Source organism: Fulmarus glacialis, unplaced genomic scaffold (genome assembly GCF_000690835.1).
Source record: "Fulmarus glacialis isolate BGI_N327 unplaced genomic scaffold, ASM69083v1 scaffold29853, whole genome shotgun sequence".
Taxonomy (NCBI): Eukaryota; Metazoa; Chordata; class Aves; order Procellariiformes; family Procellariidae; genus Fulmarus; species Fulmarus glacialis.
The window spans coordinates 20,976-38,978 of NW_009202796.1; the positions used below are offsets into that span (position 1 = coordinate 20,976).

Here is an 18,003-nt window from a genome sequence, read left to right on the forward strand (position 1 = left end):
GTGTAATGAAAACATGACCTGACCCAACTGGACTGATTGGCTTAACACTATACGTCCACTATTCCATTGTGGTTCTCTATGGGCTAGGTCATAACAGCATCTAGCTGGGCACTGGAGACTGGCCTGCCACAGTGAGACAATGTCAAGTGCCCTCTATAGCATGTCTAAAGATCTTCCTACTGCATTGTTTTAACTGTTTTTCCTTTACCTCTCTGCTCGGATTTTGTATCTGAGAACAAAATAGGCAATTAGGCGCAGAGAGAAGAAGAAAATTCCAAGAACAATGAAATCCAGGTAAAGTTTGGCATTTTCTACATCCAGTTCTCTCAGAATGGCCTCTGATTTTTGAAAATGGCAAGTATCATCTTTGTCACAATGCAGATCTTCTCGATCCAGTCCATAGATGGAGAGAATAACTCCTTCAAACCCATACCTGGAAAGAAGAAGGACGGATTACAAGATAAAGTCCTGATGATCTGTTTAGAAGTACTCTACCAGCAATACAATCCCTATGAGAGCTCGGCTGGAACCACCAAGGGGCTCAATATTGTTCTAACGCGTGTCTCGGGGCAAGTTCTATCCCTGTTACAATCAAGCAAATGACATCTCACTGGCACTTTATGTAAGATTGAACAAAGACAGCCTTTAACTGCTTCCAGTTAGCATACAGTGCAATTTCTCCAAAGAAAAATGTTAAAATACAGAGCAGACTAACTTCATATTCAGAAATTCCCTTTTTAAAAGTGACAATCATTAATTCCATTTTTTTAAACTAAGCAACAGGCATACAATTATGATTTGAAGTCAGAAATATATTAAAACTGGCATAAATCTAGAACATCTCTTTCCTTCTATGTGCTATAGTTTCACTGACAATGCACAGTTCCCACATCTCCGCTGGCACTGGGCGCACTTAGGATTTGACTTTGCGAGCAGATCATGGATCCCACGCGTATGATAATGCCCTCCAGCTTCAGGAGACCCCATGCGGGCTAGAGAACGGCTTAAGGCCTCATCTTGAATTCTAGCTACTAATTCAGGGGGTGTGGTCTCTTAATCTTTGATAGGTCTCTGTGTAAGACCTCTTTTGCCAAATGAGAGGATATTTTAGCTTGAGTTCTCCCAGTAATAGTGCAGCTTGGGCTGGGGGGGAGAAGGGGGATGGGAAAATTCACCTCCCCTAATATCAGCTCTATAGATTCCAGTGTCTAGTCTAAACTATCCCACCGTGCTAGCCTCCAGAGGCTTCCTGATGGCAATCATCCCATCTTAAGATAGCTGTCTCAGACAGTGAGAGTGACAGACATAGACAGGATATAAGGTGCCTATGGTTCTTAAAACACTAGTTTAGATTAGAGATTAGACAAATCCCATGACTCTTGTGGCAGTGCTACTGTGAAACTTAAAAAAACCAGGTCTTTACCCAACTAGTCTACCTAGGATACAGCAGTGATTTATGCAACATTTTCTTCCAAAATGAGGTGCTGGCATGAATTTCTCAGTTGGGCATGCTGTCCCTATTATTACAGAAATCCACTATTGCAAAATCCAGGAAGATCTGCATGCTGTGCAATCCCACTGAATTCAAGGGGACTGACATGGACTTGTGGCCGATAACCTGTACTGAATGTTTCCTATTTATTTCACGTCATATACAACATAAAATGCAGTGAGGTGATGTGGTATACATCATATGTACGTTTATAGTCTAAAAGAATGTGCTGTGAACATAGTCTCTTTGGCACCCAAAATAACCAGCCACACAAGCAAAGGCAAACAAACAGCATTTCCAGATGGAAGGCTAATGGCCTTCCTAGCAGTACCTGACATAGGAAATGTAGGACATCCACTGGAGGTATGTTGGGATGGTATCAAAGCTGACAAAAAACCCAGAGAACAGAAGCACCGGGATGGCAGTAACTGGGCCCACAAAAGTGGCCACCTGTGAATAGAGGAATAGACAGTCTCTTGTCAGACAGCCAGAGAAAAAAAAAATTAGCTTGCTCTTTAATCTGGTGTCCTGACCTCCAGTGAGGAAGCCAGCTTTTAGAAGAGCAGACTTTCCTTATGGCAAGTCCTCTGTTCTGTGCCAAACCCAAATAGGCAGTGCAAACTTACTCTTTAGGCAGTGGGGAGCAATGCCATTCAACTCCTTCTTATAAGGCTACTCCCCAAAATTATCACAGTTCCAAATACTAAGAAATTACTGATTTTTTGGACTAGATTTCTTGTGAGGGGGACGTTAGATGCTCTTAGTGGAGAAAAAGGGGTCCCTCTCCTCTTCCTAAACACTGCTGTGCTGGGATCTGTCCTTTGAAGGACTTGAACCCACCAAGAAGTTTCCAGAGCAAGATGGGCACTGTGATTCCCTTGCTTCTCTAGGTATGAGACCCCTCTTTCCAAATATTATCCTTTCTCACTCACTCCCCACTGAGGACACACAGACCTCCCTTCTCATTAACCCCACATGAACAGTAGCTTCAACTGGTCCTAAAACGTTGTGAAGAGGATAAGGAACATCTCCAGCTGGGTGGCTTCGGTGGCGAAGATAGATCTTGACCCAACTCCAGCCTGTCCTCCAGGACAAAGGGCCATATAGGTATCTCTGGGGAGGGCAGAAGCACAGGGATCACACAACAGAGCTACGCTGGTCTCCACAGGGTGGCACAGAGAAGGAATGAAGTCTTCTTCTGCAGAAGCTATCTTGATAGCATCAGTGCATATTAATGTCAGTATCATCTGTTATCACAAGCACCACAAAACAGTTCTGCTGTGGAATGGTCACCTCAGCACATCTCCTGTCAGGAAGCAGAATGGAGTTACATGGCCAGCTTCCAGTGTGACAGTCATGCCAACAGCTGCTTCTCTCCCTCCCTCTGCAGGAGTTTAGTTTCTGGGCAAGCCTCTTCCTACCTTGCCTCCTGCAGCCTTTTTGTATGTGTATGGAAGAACCCTCTCCTGAGCTACCGATCCTCATGGCCTACCTCCACTTTGTAGATGCGTAGAAATGCATCAGTCCTGCAGTTTCTAGGACCTGCTCAGCCTGGGATGAAGAATAAGTAACAACCCACTCAAGCAGGGGCAGGCACAGCCCCATTCAGATGGGGAAGGAACTTCAGAGCCTCATATCCAGTGCATATATATGCTGTTTAAGTTGATGCTAGTGGGAAGCATCAAATAGTTATATCAGACCAAGACAACTTTTTTTCTGTCATCTCTCAACAAATTTCTTGGGGACACAGGAGCAGTCACAGTAAGCAGTCAGTGTTAGGAGACAGCAGGGTTCCTGTGAGAACATCAGTACCTGGAGGGATGTAGAGGCTGCACCTATGAGAAGACCCAGTGACTGAGCCACCAGGGATGTCATGGTTCCCAAAGCTGCGAAGAGGACAAATCGGAGTGCATCAGATGGCTGTGAAGTCATCCAGTACACAATGCTGCAGTAAGCCACAGGAAACATGATCTGCAAGGAGATATACTTGGAGTTAGTCCATTAAAGCCAAACATTCACTGTTACTCTATATGAGATAAAAACATGGGGAGTTCTAGTTAATCCACAGCTCTCAGCCTTTCCGTTACATGACATGCATGGCTGAAGAGAATAAATACATCTGCCACAGACTGTGGTATCTATCTTACTACTTGGGCATTAGAAAACATATCCCACTCACTCACAGCCCTTTTCAACTTCCCTTCTGCAAAAAAACAAAGATGGTCATCTGTTTATTAAAAAATTTTGGGGTCAGGTCTCGGCTTTTGTGAAGTCCTGCTGTTTACTCTTAGGGCGCTTCTGATTTGGACCTGAAGCTTCAGCACACATATATGGACAGTTTCTCCACTATTCAGATGGATAAAATACCAGTACTAATCTTCTTGGCAAGTGGACTTGCCATGAACTTAAATGGTTCTTGTTTTATTGAAGAGTAGAGCATATACCTGAAAAGGAACATCAGCCATGGTTTTGGCGAGATAGTAGGCTTTCAGGCTGTACCAGTAGTTCAGATGCTCTCTAAGAAATACTCCCATCTCAAGAGGAACTATAGAGAACACAAACCGGTAAGTTAGATTGTCAGTGTGCAATATGGCTGCACATAACACAGTTTATCCATATCTAATCCTGCACTACTGCAGTCCCATAGTGGGACTGGAACTCTGAGGCCAGTGACAGAGCAGCAATCGTTTCAATGATTTGTAATGAAATGTAAGAGGCCAGCCCTGAGAGTTGCTCACTGTTTAGACTATGTACCAGTCTACTCAGATGATGTGAACCTCCCTTAAAGAGGCTTTTTGAATTAAAAGTGGTGTCAAAACTTAAAGAACCTGGTTATTCCTTTTGGTCCCACAGGGAATCCAAAGTAACAGCGCTCCCAGAGGAAGTATGGAACAGTCCATACTGCAGGAGTTTGCTTCTGACACCACATGAATACGCTGATCTTATGCAGGAGTCACAACTTGGAAGTCCTGGAGAAATTACTACATCCTCCCTAAGACCAACCACAAGCTCACGACACGGTTGAGATGCACTGGCACAAGGGGAAATTCCAGTCCAGGACTGTAACAGTGAACTGTCCAGGTTGAGAAACACTGGCAAAACTGGGGAGAGAGAGGTGCCACTGGACAAGCCTATCTCTGTTTGCCTCTACACAGCAGTTTAGTGAGTGCAAGATTTATCCCCACACCTGTCTTAGAAGTGGAAGCACAAGTCAAACATTATCTTATATGAAACAGATACATTACAACACCCTCCCAGCTTACTGCAATCTCCTTGTCCATTAATATAACAGTATGAGTGGTACTCACATGTAAGGACAGTTGGCATGAGTGCAGCAAACATAAGAAACAACATGGAAAAAAAGAGGAAGCCGGAGTTGCTGAGAACTTTCTTAGCTTCATTGCCAATGCCTAAATAGAGCAAGCCGATGAGCAGTCCAATGCCAATGTGTGAGGTGATACGCAAGTGTGTCAGGACCTACAAGCAAGGAAAGAGTAGTGTTTCTGATCAGAAATCCTGGGCTCAAAAACAATGGCAATATGACTGAAATCAGATATACAGATTGCAGAAAAGGAGTACTAATGTCCAGAAGAACTTACATAGAAATGTTCATTTCCTACTGGCAAACTGGGCTTCAGCTTAGGAAAACTTACTGTAATGAGCTTCCCAATGTCAATCAGACACGGCTATTACAGTACAGAAAATTTCTTCCTGTAAATACAGGCAGAATCTGCAAATGCTGCAGCCTGAAATCTTACTGTCTGACAATGTCATGGAGCCATTGGCCCTCATTCATTAGGAGAAGGAGACCCTCTCTCTGACTAAAAGATAAATTTCCCAGGGCAGAAGAGAGGCAGAAAAGATATTTCAGGCTTGTATAGACCAAACTAACTTAGCCTTCTGTGCCTTCTCTGCCATACAGTATTCCTACAAGAGGTATGGAAGAACAAAAGAAATAATAATAAAATTTGGAACAACTGCAAGCCTTTACAGTTGAGCAGGAAAAAAAATCCTAAAACCAACACTGTTCTTCAATCTATGCATCAGAAAGAAAGTTACGGTGTCCCCCTGGTGGAGACGAGGAGAGGACCATATGATCCATGGTGGTGGAGATGAGGAGAGGACCATATGATCCATGGTGGTGGAGACGAGGAGAGGACCATATGATCCATGGTTAGTGCTCGCACACCTCTGAGATATGCTCTCCAAGCGTACCAGAGACATTCTGATCAGCTGGTTGAGCAATATGGAGAATGTGAAGCTGTACATACACTTTGGATTACAAGAGCCCTCCCACATGAACATGTCAGTTTATTTTTGATCAAATATTTCGTACTAGACCAGATATGCAAACTATTCCAGATTGCAGGAAGGCAAAACTCAACAACTTAATCTTTGAATGACAAATGCACTATAATGTAAAACAGTAAAGGAGAAGAACAAGTTATGGCAAAGAAATGTGCTGGTAAAACAACAAATGGGCATAAGGTATACCGTCTGGAAATAAGAAGATGCTTCCTAACCACTAGAATTGCATGGTTCTGCCATATCTTCCCAACCAGAGCAGTGGAGAAAACAGCTGATTGCTTTTACTATGGCATTCAATGTAGTGTTTCCCTTTCTGAAAGGAAAGGAATACTGTGGTTATCTGACAGCAAAGGCTTGGACACAATGGTACAGTAGGTTTCTTCCAAGCCTGTAGTTCTGTGTGGACATGTCTACACTGGAAATGCTAATGTCCTTAAGAGATACCTGCCTGGGTGCAGGGCAAAAGTAGTGCAGCTGCAGCATCTGGAGCTCTGCGAAGCCCAGCTTACCCTGGCACAAGGGTAACTTACTCATGCTGAGCTCCACATGGCTCAACTACTTTTGGTTTCCAAACTACCTCATCCGAATCCACCATGTGCCCATCAGTATAGATATATTGTCTGGCTTTCCCCTTTTCTAAGGATAGGTATGTCAAATTAATCCATCAATATATATTAATGTATATATTGTCCTTCCCCCCCTCATGTAAAGCACTGAAAACCTTCCAACATGCAGAAAAAGCAACAGACAAACTCTTCTCAGATTTATCAAATTGCAAATTTGCCACAGAGAAAAGCACTTGGCCAGCCAATAACAATTATACTGTACACGGATGAGTTCCTTGGACAGGTGTGCATGTAAGGTCCAGTTGAGGAAGCTCATCTCCTTAACTCACACCTGTTAATGAAGGGACAATCCTACCTAGAGGACATTTCAAAGCATCAATCAGACAATGTAAATAGTCCTATCTCTTAAATTCACAAACAACTCAGCTACTAAGAGATAAGAAAAACTTCCTTGAGTAAAAAAAAAGGTCTCATTACATTTTGTGAATGCAAACTAGGCACCCAAAACATTTAATGAACATACATGAAAACTGCAGGGTTTGGGATTTTGAAGGGGGTTGTTTATTTTTAAGAAAAAAGGTGAAAGATAAGGTCTTTTTCCTTGGGAATGAAGAGTTTCGTTATGATACTTACTTCATATTGGTATTAAATGTATGAAAACAGAAATGTTCCCTTTTCAGAGAAGCAAGATTTTTATTTACCAATTTTCTGTTTCAAAACCAAAGACTTTAAGTATTAACCTTACATCACACTGAAATTATTATCTCTGCCACCCTGAGTCTTCTGGAAAAACTAATTTTGTGACACACCTGTACAACTTCTCACTCACTTTTCAGTAGGATAAATAACTGTATAAGGGACCTGCCAGCAGAGAGCTTTAGGTTTTTAGGCCAGAATCTTCTGAGTTCCTCTGAAGAAAACTGTTGTTCACAATGAAGACAGTACAGTTAATAGCAAGACTGAAAGATCAGCCTCCTTCCTTTGAAATTCTGTGATGATCTTCATGCATGGGCTGTTGGACAGGACCTTTAAGGCGTATTTCACTACCTCACAACCAACTGAATAGACCTTTTGGCTACAAAAGTTATTATAAAGGCAGTCTTACCGAATCCCTCATGATGGTAAGAAAAGTTCTTTTGAAGAGGATACAGAACTGGGTTAGGCAGCTGGCAGAGAAGCTGTGGCAGCCTTCTGTGGAGGAGGAATCCTGCGGAAACACGTAAGAGAATAAACTTCTTTCTTTGCAGTATCTTGCTTAGCTTTCATTCACAAAACCCTACTCTCATCAGCTGAATGTGCCCAGAAACCTCCTCCATTGACCGAGGATTTAAATTCTCTTCCTCCCCCTCCAGCCTCAAGCCATGCCCGTTAGTTGTGATACAAAAAATACCTCTTCAGAAGGCCGGTGCCAGAGGAAGGGATTCAACTCATTCTCACCACCAACATCTCTCTTGTAGTCTGCGTCACATATCCTCTCCCGTACTGCCCTTACCAGCCGGCTGTTCTGGTCTCCATATTCACCAGATGCTACTTCCATAACTACAAAAAAACAGAAGGTAAGTTACCGATTTACACTACTGAGTAGTTACAAGCCTTATTATTAGATCCCCTTGATTCTGTAGCATTGACGGAAGCAGGAGTTTTGTCTAGAACAGGCTCTAAAATGCCACCTGCAAATTCATATGTATACACACATAATTTGAATGTATCTTTCTATAAAGCTTCAGAGAGTTCTCTTCATCCTGGAAGTTAAATGAACCATTTTAGAGGAAAGGCAGTGAATATGGGATAGTCTCGGTAATAAAAAATTACAAAAGTCTATTTTTGTGGTCCTTACTGCTTCTTTGGAATTAAGAAACAACAATGAAAAAACCCTCAATGCTATTAGCTGTACAATACCACAGTGGTATTGTTCAAGGTAAAAAAACAGAATACTGGAGCCACTTTGAAGCCTGGATACTGGAGCCACTAAGATTAATTACTATGAAACACTAAAGAATATGTTTTATCTTTCATTTCCTGGACTTGGACTTCCACCAGAGAGAAATATTCACTAAATTTTGCCACTAGATGGCATTCAAATTACTTAGAAAAAATGTGAATAATTTTATTTTGAATTTTGGTACATGTATGTATACACGCACATATGTATACATGTACAAAAGTATAAAACACACCATGGTCCCGATTACCCTGAAGGTGCTAATCAAATACAAAATAAATTACATAAACTATTCAAATTGTCCTTACCAAAATCTGCTGGATTGTGGTAGGTTGGGCAATTCAAACCCAAATCTCTCAAGTACGGTACTAGGTTTAACACCTTCCCACGGTAAATGCATTGACCTTGACTTAAAACATAGAGCTGGAAAACAAGGCAAAGAAAAGAAAAAAGAAAAAAAAAAAAAGAAAAAAGAGAAATGTGAAATAGTATCAAAATATTTGAACCTGCTATCTGTGTGACAGCAATCCATGAATCTAATGACCTCTTCTTGTCCCTGTGGGAAGAACACCTTGGGAAGATTTGCTGCCACTTGGAACTACCTTTGCATGGAATTACAACTAATGGAAAATGAAATGCTTAAGGTTTGAATTCTGCAAACATTCCCTCCAGGATTTAAGCACATTAACACAGAAACAGACTAATTCCAGCCTTAGACACATGCTGAAAATAAGCAAGAAACTGTAGAGCGGAGCCATCTAATTTCCACACATTATGGATATTTTGGGCTGGGAGACGAGGCTGGTGAATGCAGGAATGGAAGGAGAGGTGGAACAGCACAGCAATGGAAAACAGCTTGATTATTCTTACTTTTAGCCACGCTATTGACGTTAAATAAACCTCCTTGCCAGACTGGCAATCTGCAAGAGCTTGTTCACCTATGGTGTAGTAGGTTTTCTCTCAGCTCTCACAGGTCTAATTTAAATCTCCTAATAAGATTAAAGTAAATTTAAATCTAATGCGTGGTCTACATCCTGCTGTTAGGTTGGAGAAAAGATCTCCAACTGACTTCATTTCAATTATTATTATTTCACATGAATAAACTCTTCTGAATTTACACCTGTGTAGCTAGGACGAGAATGTGTACTAGCAACATTGCAGACATTGGCACTAAAACTCTCTCGCTCTTAAATTAATTTACTTTACTGACAGCCCTGTACCCAGGAGCAGTGGTGCGTGAAGGCATGAAAATTACAAGTGCAATAATCATGATTTCACAAACATACCAGCCAGATTCTTGAAAAACATTACATGTAAATAATGGAAACAGGCAGAGAAGAAGAAAAAATCATAATCAAAAAGTATATTTTGCTCTTATTTATTTAACTCCTTTATTTGATTTGGAACCATAGACTAAAATTATTCATGTTTTTACTTAAAGAGTGTATCCTTGAAAGTATAACCTACCTAAACCACACATGAAGAGAAAGAGTTTGAGAACAATACCTGATCAAACAACTCGAACAGTTTAGCACTGGGCTGGTGAATCGTGCAGATGATGGACCTGCCACCCTGGGCTAATGCCTTCATCAGAGAGACAACCTGAAAACATGATGCACTATCCAAGCCGCTGAATAAAAAGACAGAAGTGTGTTATCCACAGGTCCATAGGCACCACTCAAAACTAGCACACGTATTTTCTACTTTGGTCTCTCACTATTATCCTTTTATAAATTTTCTCTGTAGCAGTTTAATTTTATGATATGCCAACATTATGCTTTTATTTCTCCATCAGTCTTTTAATTAAGTTGGAAGCATGCCTGAGAATGAAAAATAGAATATTCTCAAAGCTGCCTTAAGGGACTTCTACATTTTAGGGCTGCAGATCTAAATGCTCCCAACTTTAATGAATAGATACATATTCATAGTTCTCCCAGCCTCCTCCTAGACTGATCACAGAATTTGATTCTAAATACGCTACATTCATTATTAAAGTCACACTTTAAAATGCTTATATTCAAGCTATCTTTGCTCGAAAAAGAAAACTCATGCCACAATCTGAAAATATTTTCCCCTCTCTCTTCCTTCCTGTTTCAGTTTGTGTCTTCCTTAAAAATTATTTATATCTGGCAGTTACAGCAAGGCACTTAGTACCCAAATCAAATTATTTCTTGTGGCCTTATTCAGTACTTACAGGCATCACAAAATGAGCTTTTTCCAAGGACTTAGAGGTGAATAACCTTTCTGCAGCGCTGTTCTACTATACAAAGCGATATTTGTCTACCTTTAATTTTTGGCTTTGAAGTACCTGGTTGGTTCATCAAAAAACATGACAGGAGGATTGTTCACCAGCTCCAAAGCAATGGCAAGACGCTTTCTCTGGCCTCCAGAAAGACTCCCAGTCCTCGTATTGGCACATGTCAGCAAACCGAGGGCTGTCAATATTTCCTTTACCTAGAGGAAACACAACAATGCGTCATTTAAATTTGTTAGCACAAAAGAAAAGCCTCTTTACTGATTTTCATGGAGAATGTAAACTAGCTTATGACTTTGTTTCACCATCCGTACACCGAAGCCTTTTTCCGTCTAATGTAAGATTTATTAGATTCAGTGGGGCATAACAGTCTACCATTTACTATTTTGACCCAAATTCTACTTTTTTGTCCTACATGACCTGTCTCAGTAAGGAAGCCTTGCCTGTGAAAATGGAGTGGAAATCAGTTCTTCTATAGCACCCCTTGGATATGGCACTGATATCAAAGAGCTTTGCAGCATCTGAGGAGTTATTACACAGTGAAACCAAGAAGCTTCTTTCAATAGAACTTCTAGGCTGTATTTACAAGGGACTGGAGAATTGTGTAATAAAAATCAGTGGTTCTATAGAGCAATGACCTGCTCTTATCTCATCTGTTCTTCACAGTCTACTCTTTAAAGTGCGGCCATTGATTTTAAGCGTTTTCACTCTCTTCAGAGCCAATTCATGCTCTCAGATGTTTGGGATTTCCTCAAGGCACAGCCTCAGGAAGGGCACAGCTTGTCCTTGGAGCAGAGGACAACCCCAGCCACTATGAATTTTTCTGTTTCAGTGATTGTAGATCTGGCCTGGTAGCCCTATATGAGGAAAATAGCTCTTTGGCATTAGTAAAAACATGGACATAAAAATGAGTGAATCCAAGCTACATTGCTCATGCAATTAAAAAATCCACCACTTAAAAGGTAAAAAGAAAGCCCAGACATGTAATACTTCACTGAAGTGTACGAAAAGGAGCCTGTCATTTTTTGAAGTAATAGTTGCCTGGATGGAGGGAGGTTTCCAGAAAGTGTGGCTAACACGGTAAAAATTGGTTAGACCAACCAGGGCCTGACCCTTCATTTATCCTGATTTTGATTTCCAGGAGCTACCTCTCTCAGTGAGAGGGGGTGAAGAAAGAAGAAAACCCACTAACCCTCGTTCTCAGAGAGAAGAGTCCAACTACCTCCTTCCCTTTATCTGTAGGAAGGATGCTACGGGACATGGGCAGCACAAGCTAGGTCAACTAGAAACATAACCTATGGTTCACTGGAGGATTTTTTACTTGTCCCTGTTTTAAACAAGCATTTGTAATCTTGCTAACAAGTGCATAAATTCATAAAATTTATCTGTGATAAATAGTTACCTTACAATTTACAACAATAAAATGAATTATCTAGTCCAGCACAGGCCAGTAACATTAACCAGAAAATGACTGCCCTTATAGTATGTGTTGAATAAATGCATAGAGCACAGGTTTTTCCTCAAAGAGCTGCTTGTAATTACAGTGACAGTGTGAACAAGTGAATTAACTTGCTTGGCCTAACTTACTAAAGTGTAAATTAATTAAGACTTTCAAAGAACAAATAAAATTAACAGCTGTTTCTAAACAAATGTATTTTCCAATAAAAAATCTGTGTTTAGCTTACTAAAAAAACCAAAAGGATTTGAGAGAATCAAAGCAATCTTAAGCTACCAAACATATGTTGATTCCTTTAAGTTTCCCTCTCTGGAGCTCTTTCTGATTTTAGGGATTCACTGAGATTGAAGAAATGCCAAATGTTCCAATTTGGAAATAAATACAGACGAAAGACAGCCACAAAAATGGCTGCTTTACCTTTGAAGAGTTTTCACGTTTCAGGCAAAGGTATACCTGGTGGGTCAGAAGCAGCTTCACCTTCTCCTTTATAAACCTCTGCTTAAGAATCACATGCCAGCTACTGTCAGAGGCGTCTTTTACTAGAAGAGACTCCTCTGAAATGGTTAAGTCCAACAAGCCAAGTTCAGGCCTCCATCAGATAAAAAATTGAATTAAACTGGCATCTGGGGAAGAGCAGGAAGCCTCTCATGTTCCTGAGACAGCAGGCCACAACTGTCTCACATCCATGCTCCACTCCGACTCCTGTGTCCCCTCATCTCCTCCTTCCTCCTGCACAACTTGGTTTCAGTTGAGTCCTGCAAGGTGGCTTCTCCCAGTCACCTGCATGATTTCCTAATTTGCCCATGGAGGGTCTCCTCAGTGCATGGCTTTGGGAGCACAAAATGCACCAAAATGAAAATCTCACCCTTCTTTCTATTTATGAAAAAGAACACTGAAAAATCATGGAAAGTCCAAAACTTGAATTTTACAGAAGTATAGCAAAACATTGGGAGCTTCCTATACCAATAGTAACTCCCTTTTCATTGCTGGGACAACTGAGTTGCTAAGCCACTAGAAGACTTGTCCAGAGTAACATACATGTCCCTAACAAAGGTAGAAGGAGCAGCCAGCTTTCTTGGAAGGTAAATCTCAATGTTAGCCATGGGGCCATGTTATCACATGAGCCCCATTACCCCTCAGCATAACCCTCACATAACAGAGGCTTCCTCCTCGAGGAGGCACTGTATGAGAGATCGTACTATCTCCTTGTTGGTGCTGTCTTACGTTGGACTGAAACATAGCTTGAGGCTAGCCAAAACACCTCCAAACACTTTCTGAGCTACCGTTTCACTTTTCACGACTATCTCAACAACCTGAACCATCTCTGCTTTCACCAATGCCATAATTTTTTGTTTATGTTTAGCTTCAGACATTATCCTCCCTGGGCATATATGGTTTTGAAACACGCTGTGCAGCACCGAACTGTTCCTCTCCTAGACTTCAGCATGCTCTGGTAACTCCACCTGAGCACAGGCAGATGCCTGAGCTCTGAGTGTCCTTAGGAATACACAGGCCCAGACATTTTAAGTGCAGAATAAATGTGTAGAAAGGGCACATTTAAAGTATAACTGAGGTAACCAAATTCAGTTGAGAAAGCCACCTCATGCACAATCTAACACGTCAGAAGCCATTTGGTCTGGTCACACACCTCCAAGGTATTTTCTTTAAAAAGACAGCCCTGTGTCAGAACAAATGACGGGGAGGAATTGTGGCAATCAGATGGGGGAGAGGAGCACACTTCCTAGTGCAGGTCCAGCTGGGTTATAGGTCTCCGTGGGCAAAAACACACCAGGACTTCTCTCCCACTCAATAAAGTCATATGTCAGCTGCAGGTAGAAGCAGGACAGTGCAGCAAATGTGCAAGAGTAAATTGTGCAACTCATTCCCAGTGTTTTAGAAAAGATAAGCACATGTTTTAGCCTGGTTTCCTACTTATCCAAACCCCAGTCACCCAACGCAGCTGCAAAATACATTAGTCTGTATCTTAACTGCAACTGTATTAACTTGTCCAGTGCAATATGCCCACCAGCATAGCCATAACAATCAACGCTTTCAAACACAAGCACAGAAATTTCTGCAGCAAATACAAGAACTGCTGAGTTTTTCAGTAGTCCTTGGAAAAATTAAGGCCTACACTCACTATTGCCAGACATGACTGATTTATCTCGTCACACACGAGATACCTGAGCCCTCAGACATGCATATAAGAGTATCTAAGGTGCTAAGGTACATTAAAAGGTATCCTACAAAACCTGTGAATTTATTCCAGTAGTTCTTTTACAATTATCTACTCAGTCTCATACTGAAAGCAACTTTCACAGAGACTGTAGTAAACATTCCCTCATAATGATACCTGTCAACTTTGAGGTTATGATTTACTCTATCATTACAAGTCCAATGCAATTCAATGTTAGATAAAAATGTCTACTTTACAGAGCTCACTTCCTGGACTTCTTTGGCATCCCCCAAAATTCTTAGTTTGATGGATAGCATACATACCATTTCTCTCCTGCCTTCATCTTTCTCTTGAAGTTTCAGATGAGCAGATACCTGGAATGCAATAGAATGGAACTTGATTTTGAACTGGTGTGAAGCACAAGAAGTTACAGTGGTTGTGTCAGGCACAACATCCCGACATACTATTTAAACAACTTCTTTCAACCCAGGAAAGTTCAAGTTGAACTATAATGTTCAAATCACAAGCATCACACACACCTGTGCAGTACGTAACTGAGTATAATCTGACTTAAGCAATCACTCAAGCATCTGACAAAAAGCTTAGTAGAAAGAAAGGCCATTCTGCAAGTCAAAGAGCTTGAGAGGAAGATGGGAGAGTCACGTTTTTTGCATAACCACTAACTTCCCAGGAAATGCTAGAATCACAGTTTATTTGGGCTTCATCCATATCACAAGGATAACCAAACTCTGCCATCCTCCAGGATGTGAACAAATGAGTACAGAAATAAATAATCTTGTGAAAGATGTCATCTGCTGTCCTAAGAGGCAGCTCCACAAAACATTATGATTAACCCTTATTAGAAGCAATTAAACTGTTAAGTAATTATTTTTGTCAGAGCCTTGATTGATTAATTTAGCAAGTATCATCTGGGCCCAATTCTAGAAAAGTGGTCCTATGGGATTCTGACTACGATGTTCAAGTAAACAAAAGAGAAGAAAAACTTCCTCACAGAGAAGAGCCTTTGCGGAAAATTAGCCACATAAAAACTACAGTGATTCTGGCCTTAAAATTTGTGAATTGATGCCGGCACACAGTATGAGCAACCTTAGCCTTATTTTGATAACATCCTCTGAAAAAAAATGGGTCGTTTCTCAAACTGAGCAACAGGCACTTCTAGACTAATTGGTCAAGCTGGCAATTAGTAAACTACTTGATGCTATGAAGAACAGTACGAAGAATTTACGTTGCCTGTAAGTCGTGGGATTATTCTGTTCTTTTGTTTTCTTGAGAAGAACTGGAAGAGATTTTATGTAACGCCTTTATTAAAGAAAAGGCACAAAAGAGTAGAAGTAGCAGAGAGACCACGCTCAAGCACTTTGCAGTCAGAACACGGAAGATGGGGAGAAAGAGAGAGACAAGGTTACTCATACACCACCCAAGAAAAAAGATGGTCCCTACAAAGGCTTATTCTGTGCAGAACTTCAGGTTCCATTCTCTAGGAGGTCTAAGCAGTAGAGCCTTAGATCTTCTTCCAAATCATAATGCTGGTCACAAATTGAAAACGATGAAGCTAAAGAAGCTCAGACAACTCCTAGAAGGATGAGACTGAAATGGAATTCAAGGCATCATCGAAATCCAAGCACCCTCATTGAGTGGGATCAAATAGAGATACCAGCTCGTGACATTACCAGGAGTAAGAACATGTGCACAATACACAGAGATTTTTTCATTTTCTCCCGCCCAAATAAATTAGAGCAAGAAACAAAGCTCACCATCATAGCTTCCTGGACAGTCAGATGAGGAAGGAGCATGTCATCTTGCATGATGTAGCAGGAGACTTTGCGAAAAGAGCGCAGGTCACGAGGCTGTCCATTGATGAGAATTTCTCCTTTCATTCCTGTCTCTCTGAAACGAACCAAGAAAATAACCAGGGGTGAATCTTGCCTTCACTTGTGCAGCCACAGGCCATGGAAGTCTTAGGTAATTATTGCCCACTATGGAATAAAACTGATACAGTGGATAGAAATTAATTTATTTCATGATTATATTCTCTTTCATAAGAGGCTTCACGCAATGTTGCTGAAAATTTTACTCAGTTAGTACAAAATGTGTGCTGTCTTATATGAATGTCTGAAAAAATATCAAGCCATTCAAGTCTTTTTTTTTTGTTTCTCTATCCTGTTCTTTATGCCCTAATGACAACAACACAGAGACATTTTGTATTTGGCCATACAACTGGGGATTCAGGAAGATGAACCACAGTCACTTCACACGCTGCAGTTTGGTCAAGAAGACATCAACGTTATGAAAGTGGCGACTAAAAAGGGACATTTTTTTCAAGTGTTTATAAAATGTGATTTAAAAAATATCACAAACATAAGACACGGAGTCAGATTTGTTACACAGCTAGAAAAGAGACATTTTTTTTGTGTTTTTGACTTTAAATTGCTTCCTATTTTTGGATCAGACTTGTTAACAGATAAATCCTAAGTGACCAGAACAGGACAAACAGGAAAAATATAAGCAATAAGAATCTAATTCAAAATTGGTGAAATACCTGTTTTCTACAAACACGGGGGTAAGATTTCTTCTGCTGTTGTCTCCAAGGAGCCATCAGGCTAGGTTATCTTATCTTACTTGCGATTTTCATTGTTACTGACCTGTATCCTGCCAGAATGTTCATGAGCGTTGACTTCCCAGCTCCTGAAGGACCCATAATTGCCACAAGTTCTCCACTGCTGAACTTCCCTGAAATTCCTTTCAAAAGGGTCTTATAACCTGAAAGAAGAAAGAAAAGTTCACTGAACACTTCACAATCACATCTGGGGGGCAATGAAAGTTCATTTCTACTAAACAATGATGACAAATAGGCATTAGCAGGTACTTACTGAGAGGCTGATGCTAAAATCAGCACACTGCAATAACTATCAAAAGCCAAATTCTGAGTGGGAGCAGCAGCCTCCTCCCACTATACAAGTAGTATGGTGGGATTACAGGATCACACACTCTTGATTCACTCCAGGAAAATTTTCAAACAGGTCTAAGAAGCCTTGCTGCCATTTTCTAAGTGTCTTCTCAGAGTATTTTACTAGGACACTGGTGCCTCCGTTAAAATACCTAATACTCCACAGCTAACGTAACTCCACAGCCTTGGAACAGACTGCCCGCCAATCACTGCAGCTTCAATGCCAAAATTCTGCCCTCTCACCAGAACAATAACTTCTTGGAGAGTAGTAGCCATGATCTCAAAGGCAAAGTCCTATGCATTTGTTCATTCCCTGCTGAAAGAGGTATGACAAGAGGTATGACACAGCAAAAAAGACATATAGGAAAAGACAAACCTGCTACATTCTCTTACCATAAGGACTCTCTTATCATAAGAACTCTAAAGGCTTGTCTAGACAGGGAGACTGACCAAAATAACTCTGTAAAAATAATTCATAGGGAAATACTTATTCCAGATTAATAACATGCAGGTTTTTGTCTCATTTCGATTAATCCACTTCAGAAGATCATGCCACAATAATTACGTCCTCAGGCAAAGCTGCTCTAGAATAACCACAACACCAACTTCAAATATCTCACCTTAATCCTGAGTAAATTACCTTTGTCAGTAAACCTTAATTTAAACCCCAAACTCCATGTTACTCTAGGTGTAAGCAAACTGGACTCCAATGAGAATTCCAGATTCAGACTGAGTTGCATCTATCTTGTCCTGCATGATTCCCATTTTAAGGCATAAAAACTGGGTAGGCAGGGTGGAGAGAGGCCTGACTGGCATTTAAACTTTTCAGGATCTCTTTCCC

At 40.8% G+C, this 18,003-nt stretch overlaps 1 protein-coding gene across 1 annotated transcript; it reads right to left on the bottom strand.

Annotated features, from left to right (window-relative positions):
• Positions 1–204: 204 nt before the first annotated feature.
• ABCG1 (ATP-binding cassette, sub-family G (WHITE), member 1) lies at positions 205–17,438 on the bottom strand. The gene is made up of 14 exons (XM_009574427.1): positions 17,315–17,438; positions 16,858–16,975; positions 15,970–16,102; positions 14,518–14,568; positions 10,617–10,762; positions 9,815–9,938; positions 8,617–8,731; positions 7,757–7,905; positions 7,472–7,573; positions 4,801–4,969; positions 3,937–4,037; positions 3,305–3,463; positions 1,824–1,942; positions 205–433 (listed from the first exon to the last, which is right to left on the bottom strand). The coding sequence occupies exons 1-14, from the start codon at positions 17,436–17,438 to the stop codon at positions 205–207; spliced, it is 1,839 nt and encodes a 612-aa protein (XP_009572722.1).
• Between the last annotated feature and the right edge of the window lie 565 nt (positions 17,439–18,003).

Coding starts and splice junctions, on each gene's coding strand:
- ABCG1 (XM_009574427.1), bottom strand. CDS start 17,438: ATGGCTACTACTCTCCAAGAAGTTATTGTTCTGGTGAGAGGGCAGAAT. Junction 14,569..15,969: donor CTGTCCAGGAAGCTATGATG/GTGAGCTTTGTT, acceptor ATTGCATTCCAG/GTATCTGCTCATCTGAAACT. Junction 8,732..9,814: donor TGTTCGAGTTGTTTGATCAG/GTATTGTTCTCA, acceptor CTTGTTTTCCAG/CTCTATGTTTTAAGTCAAGG.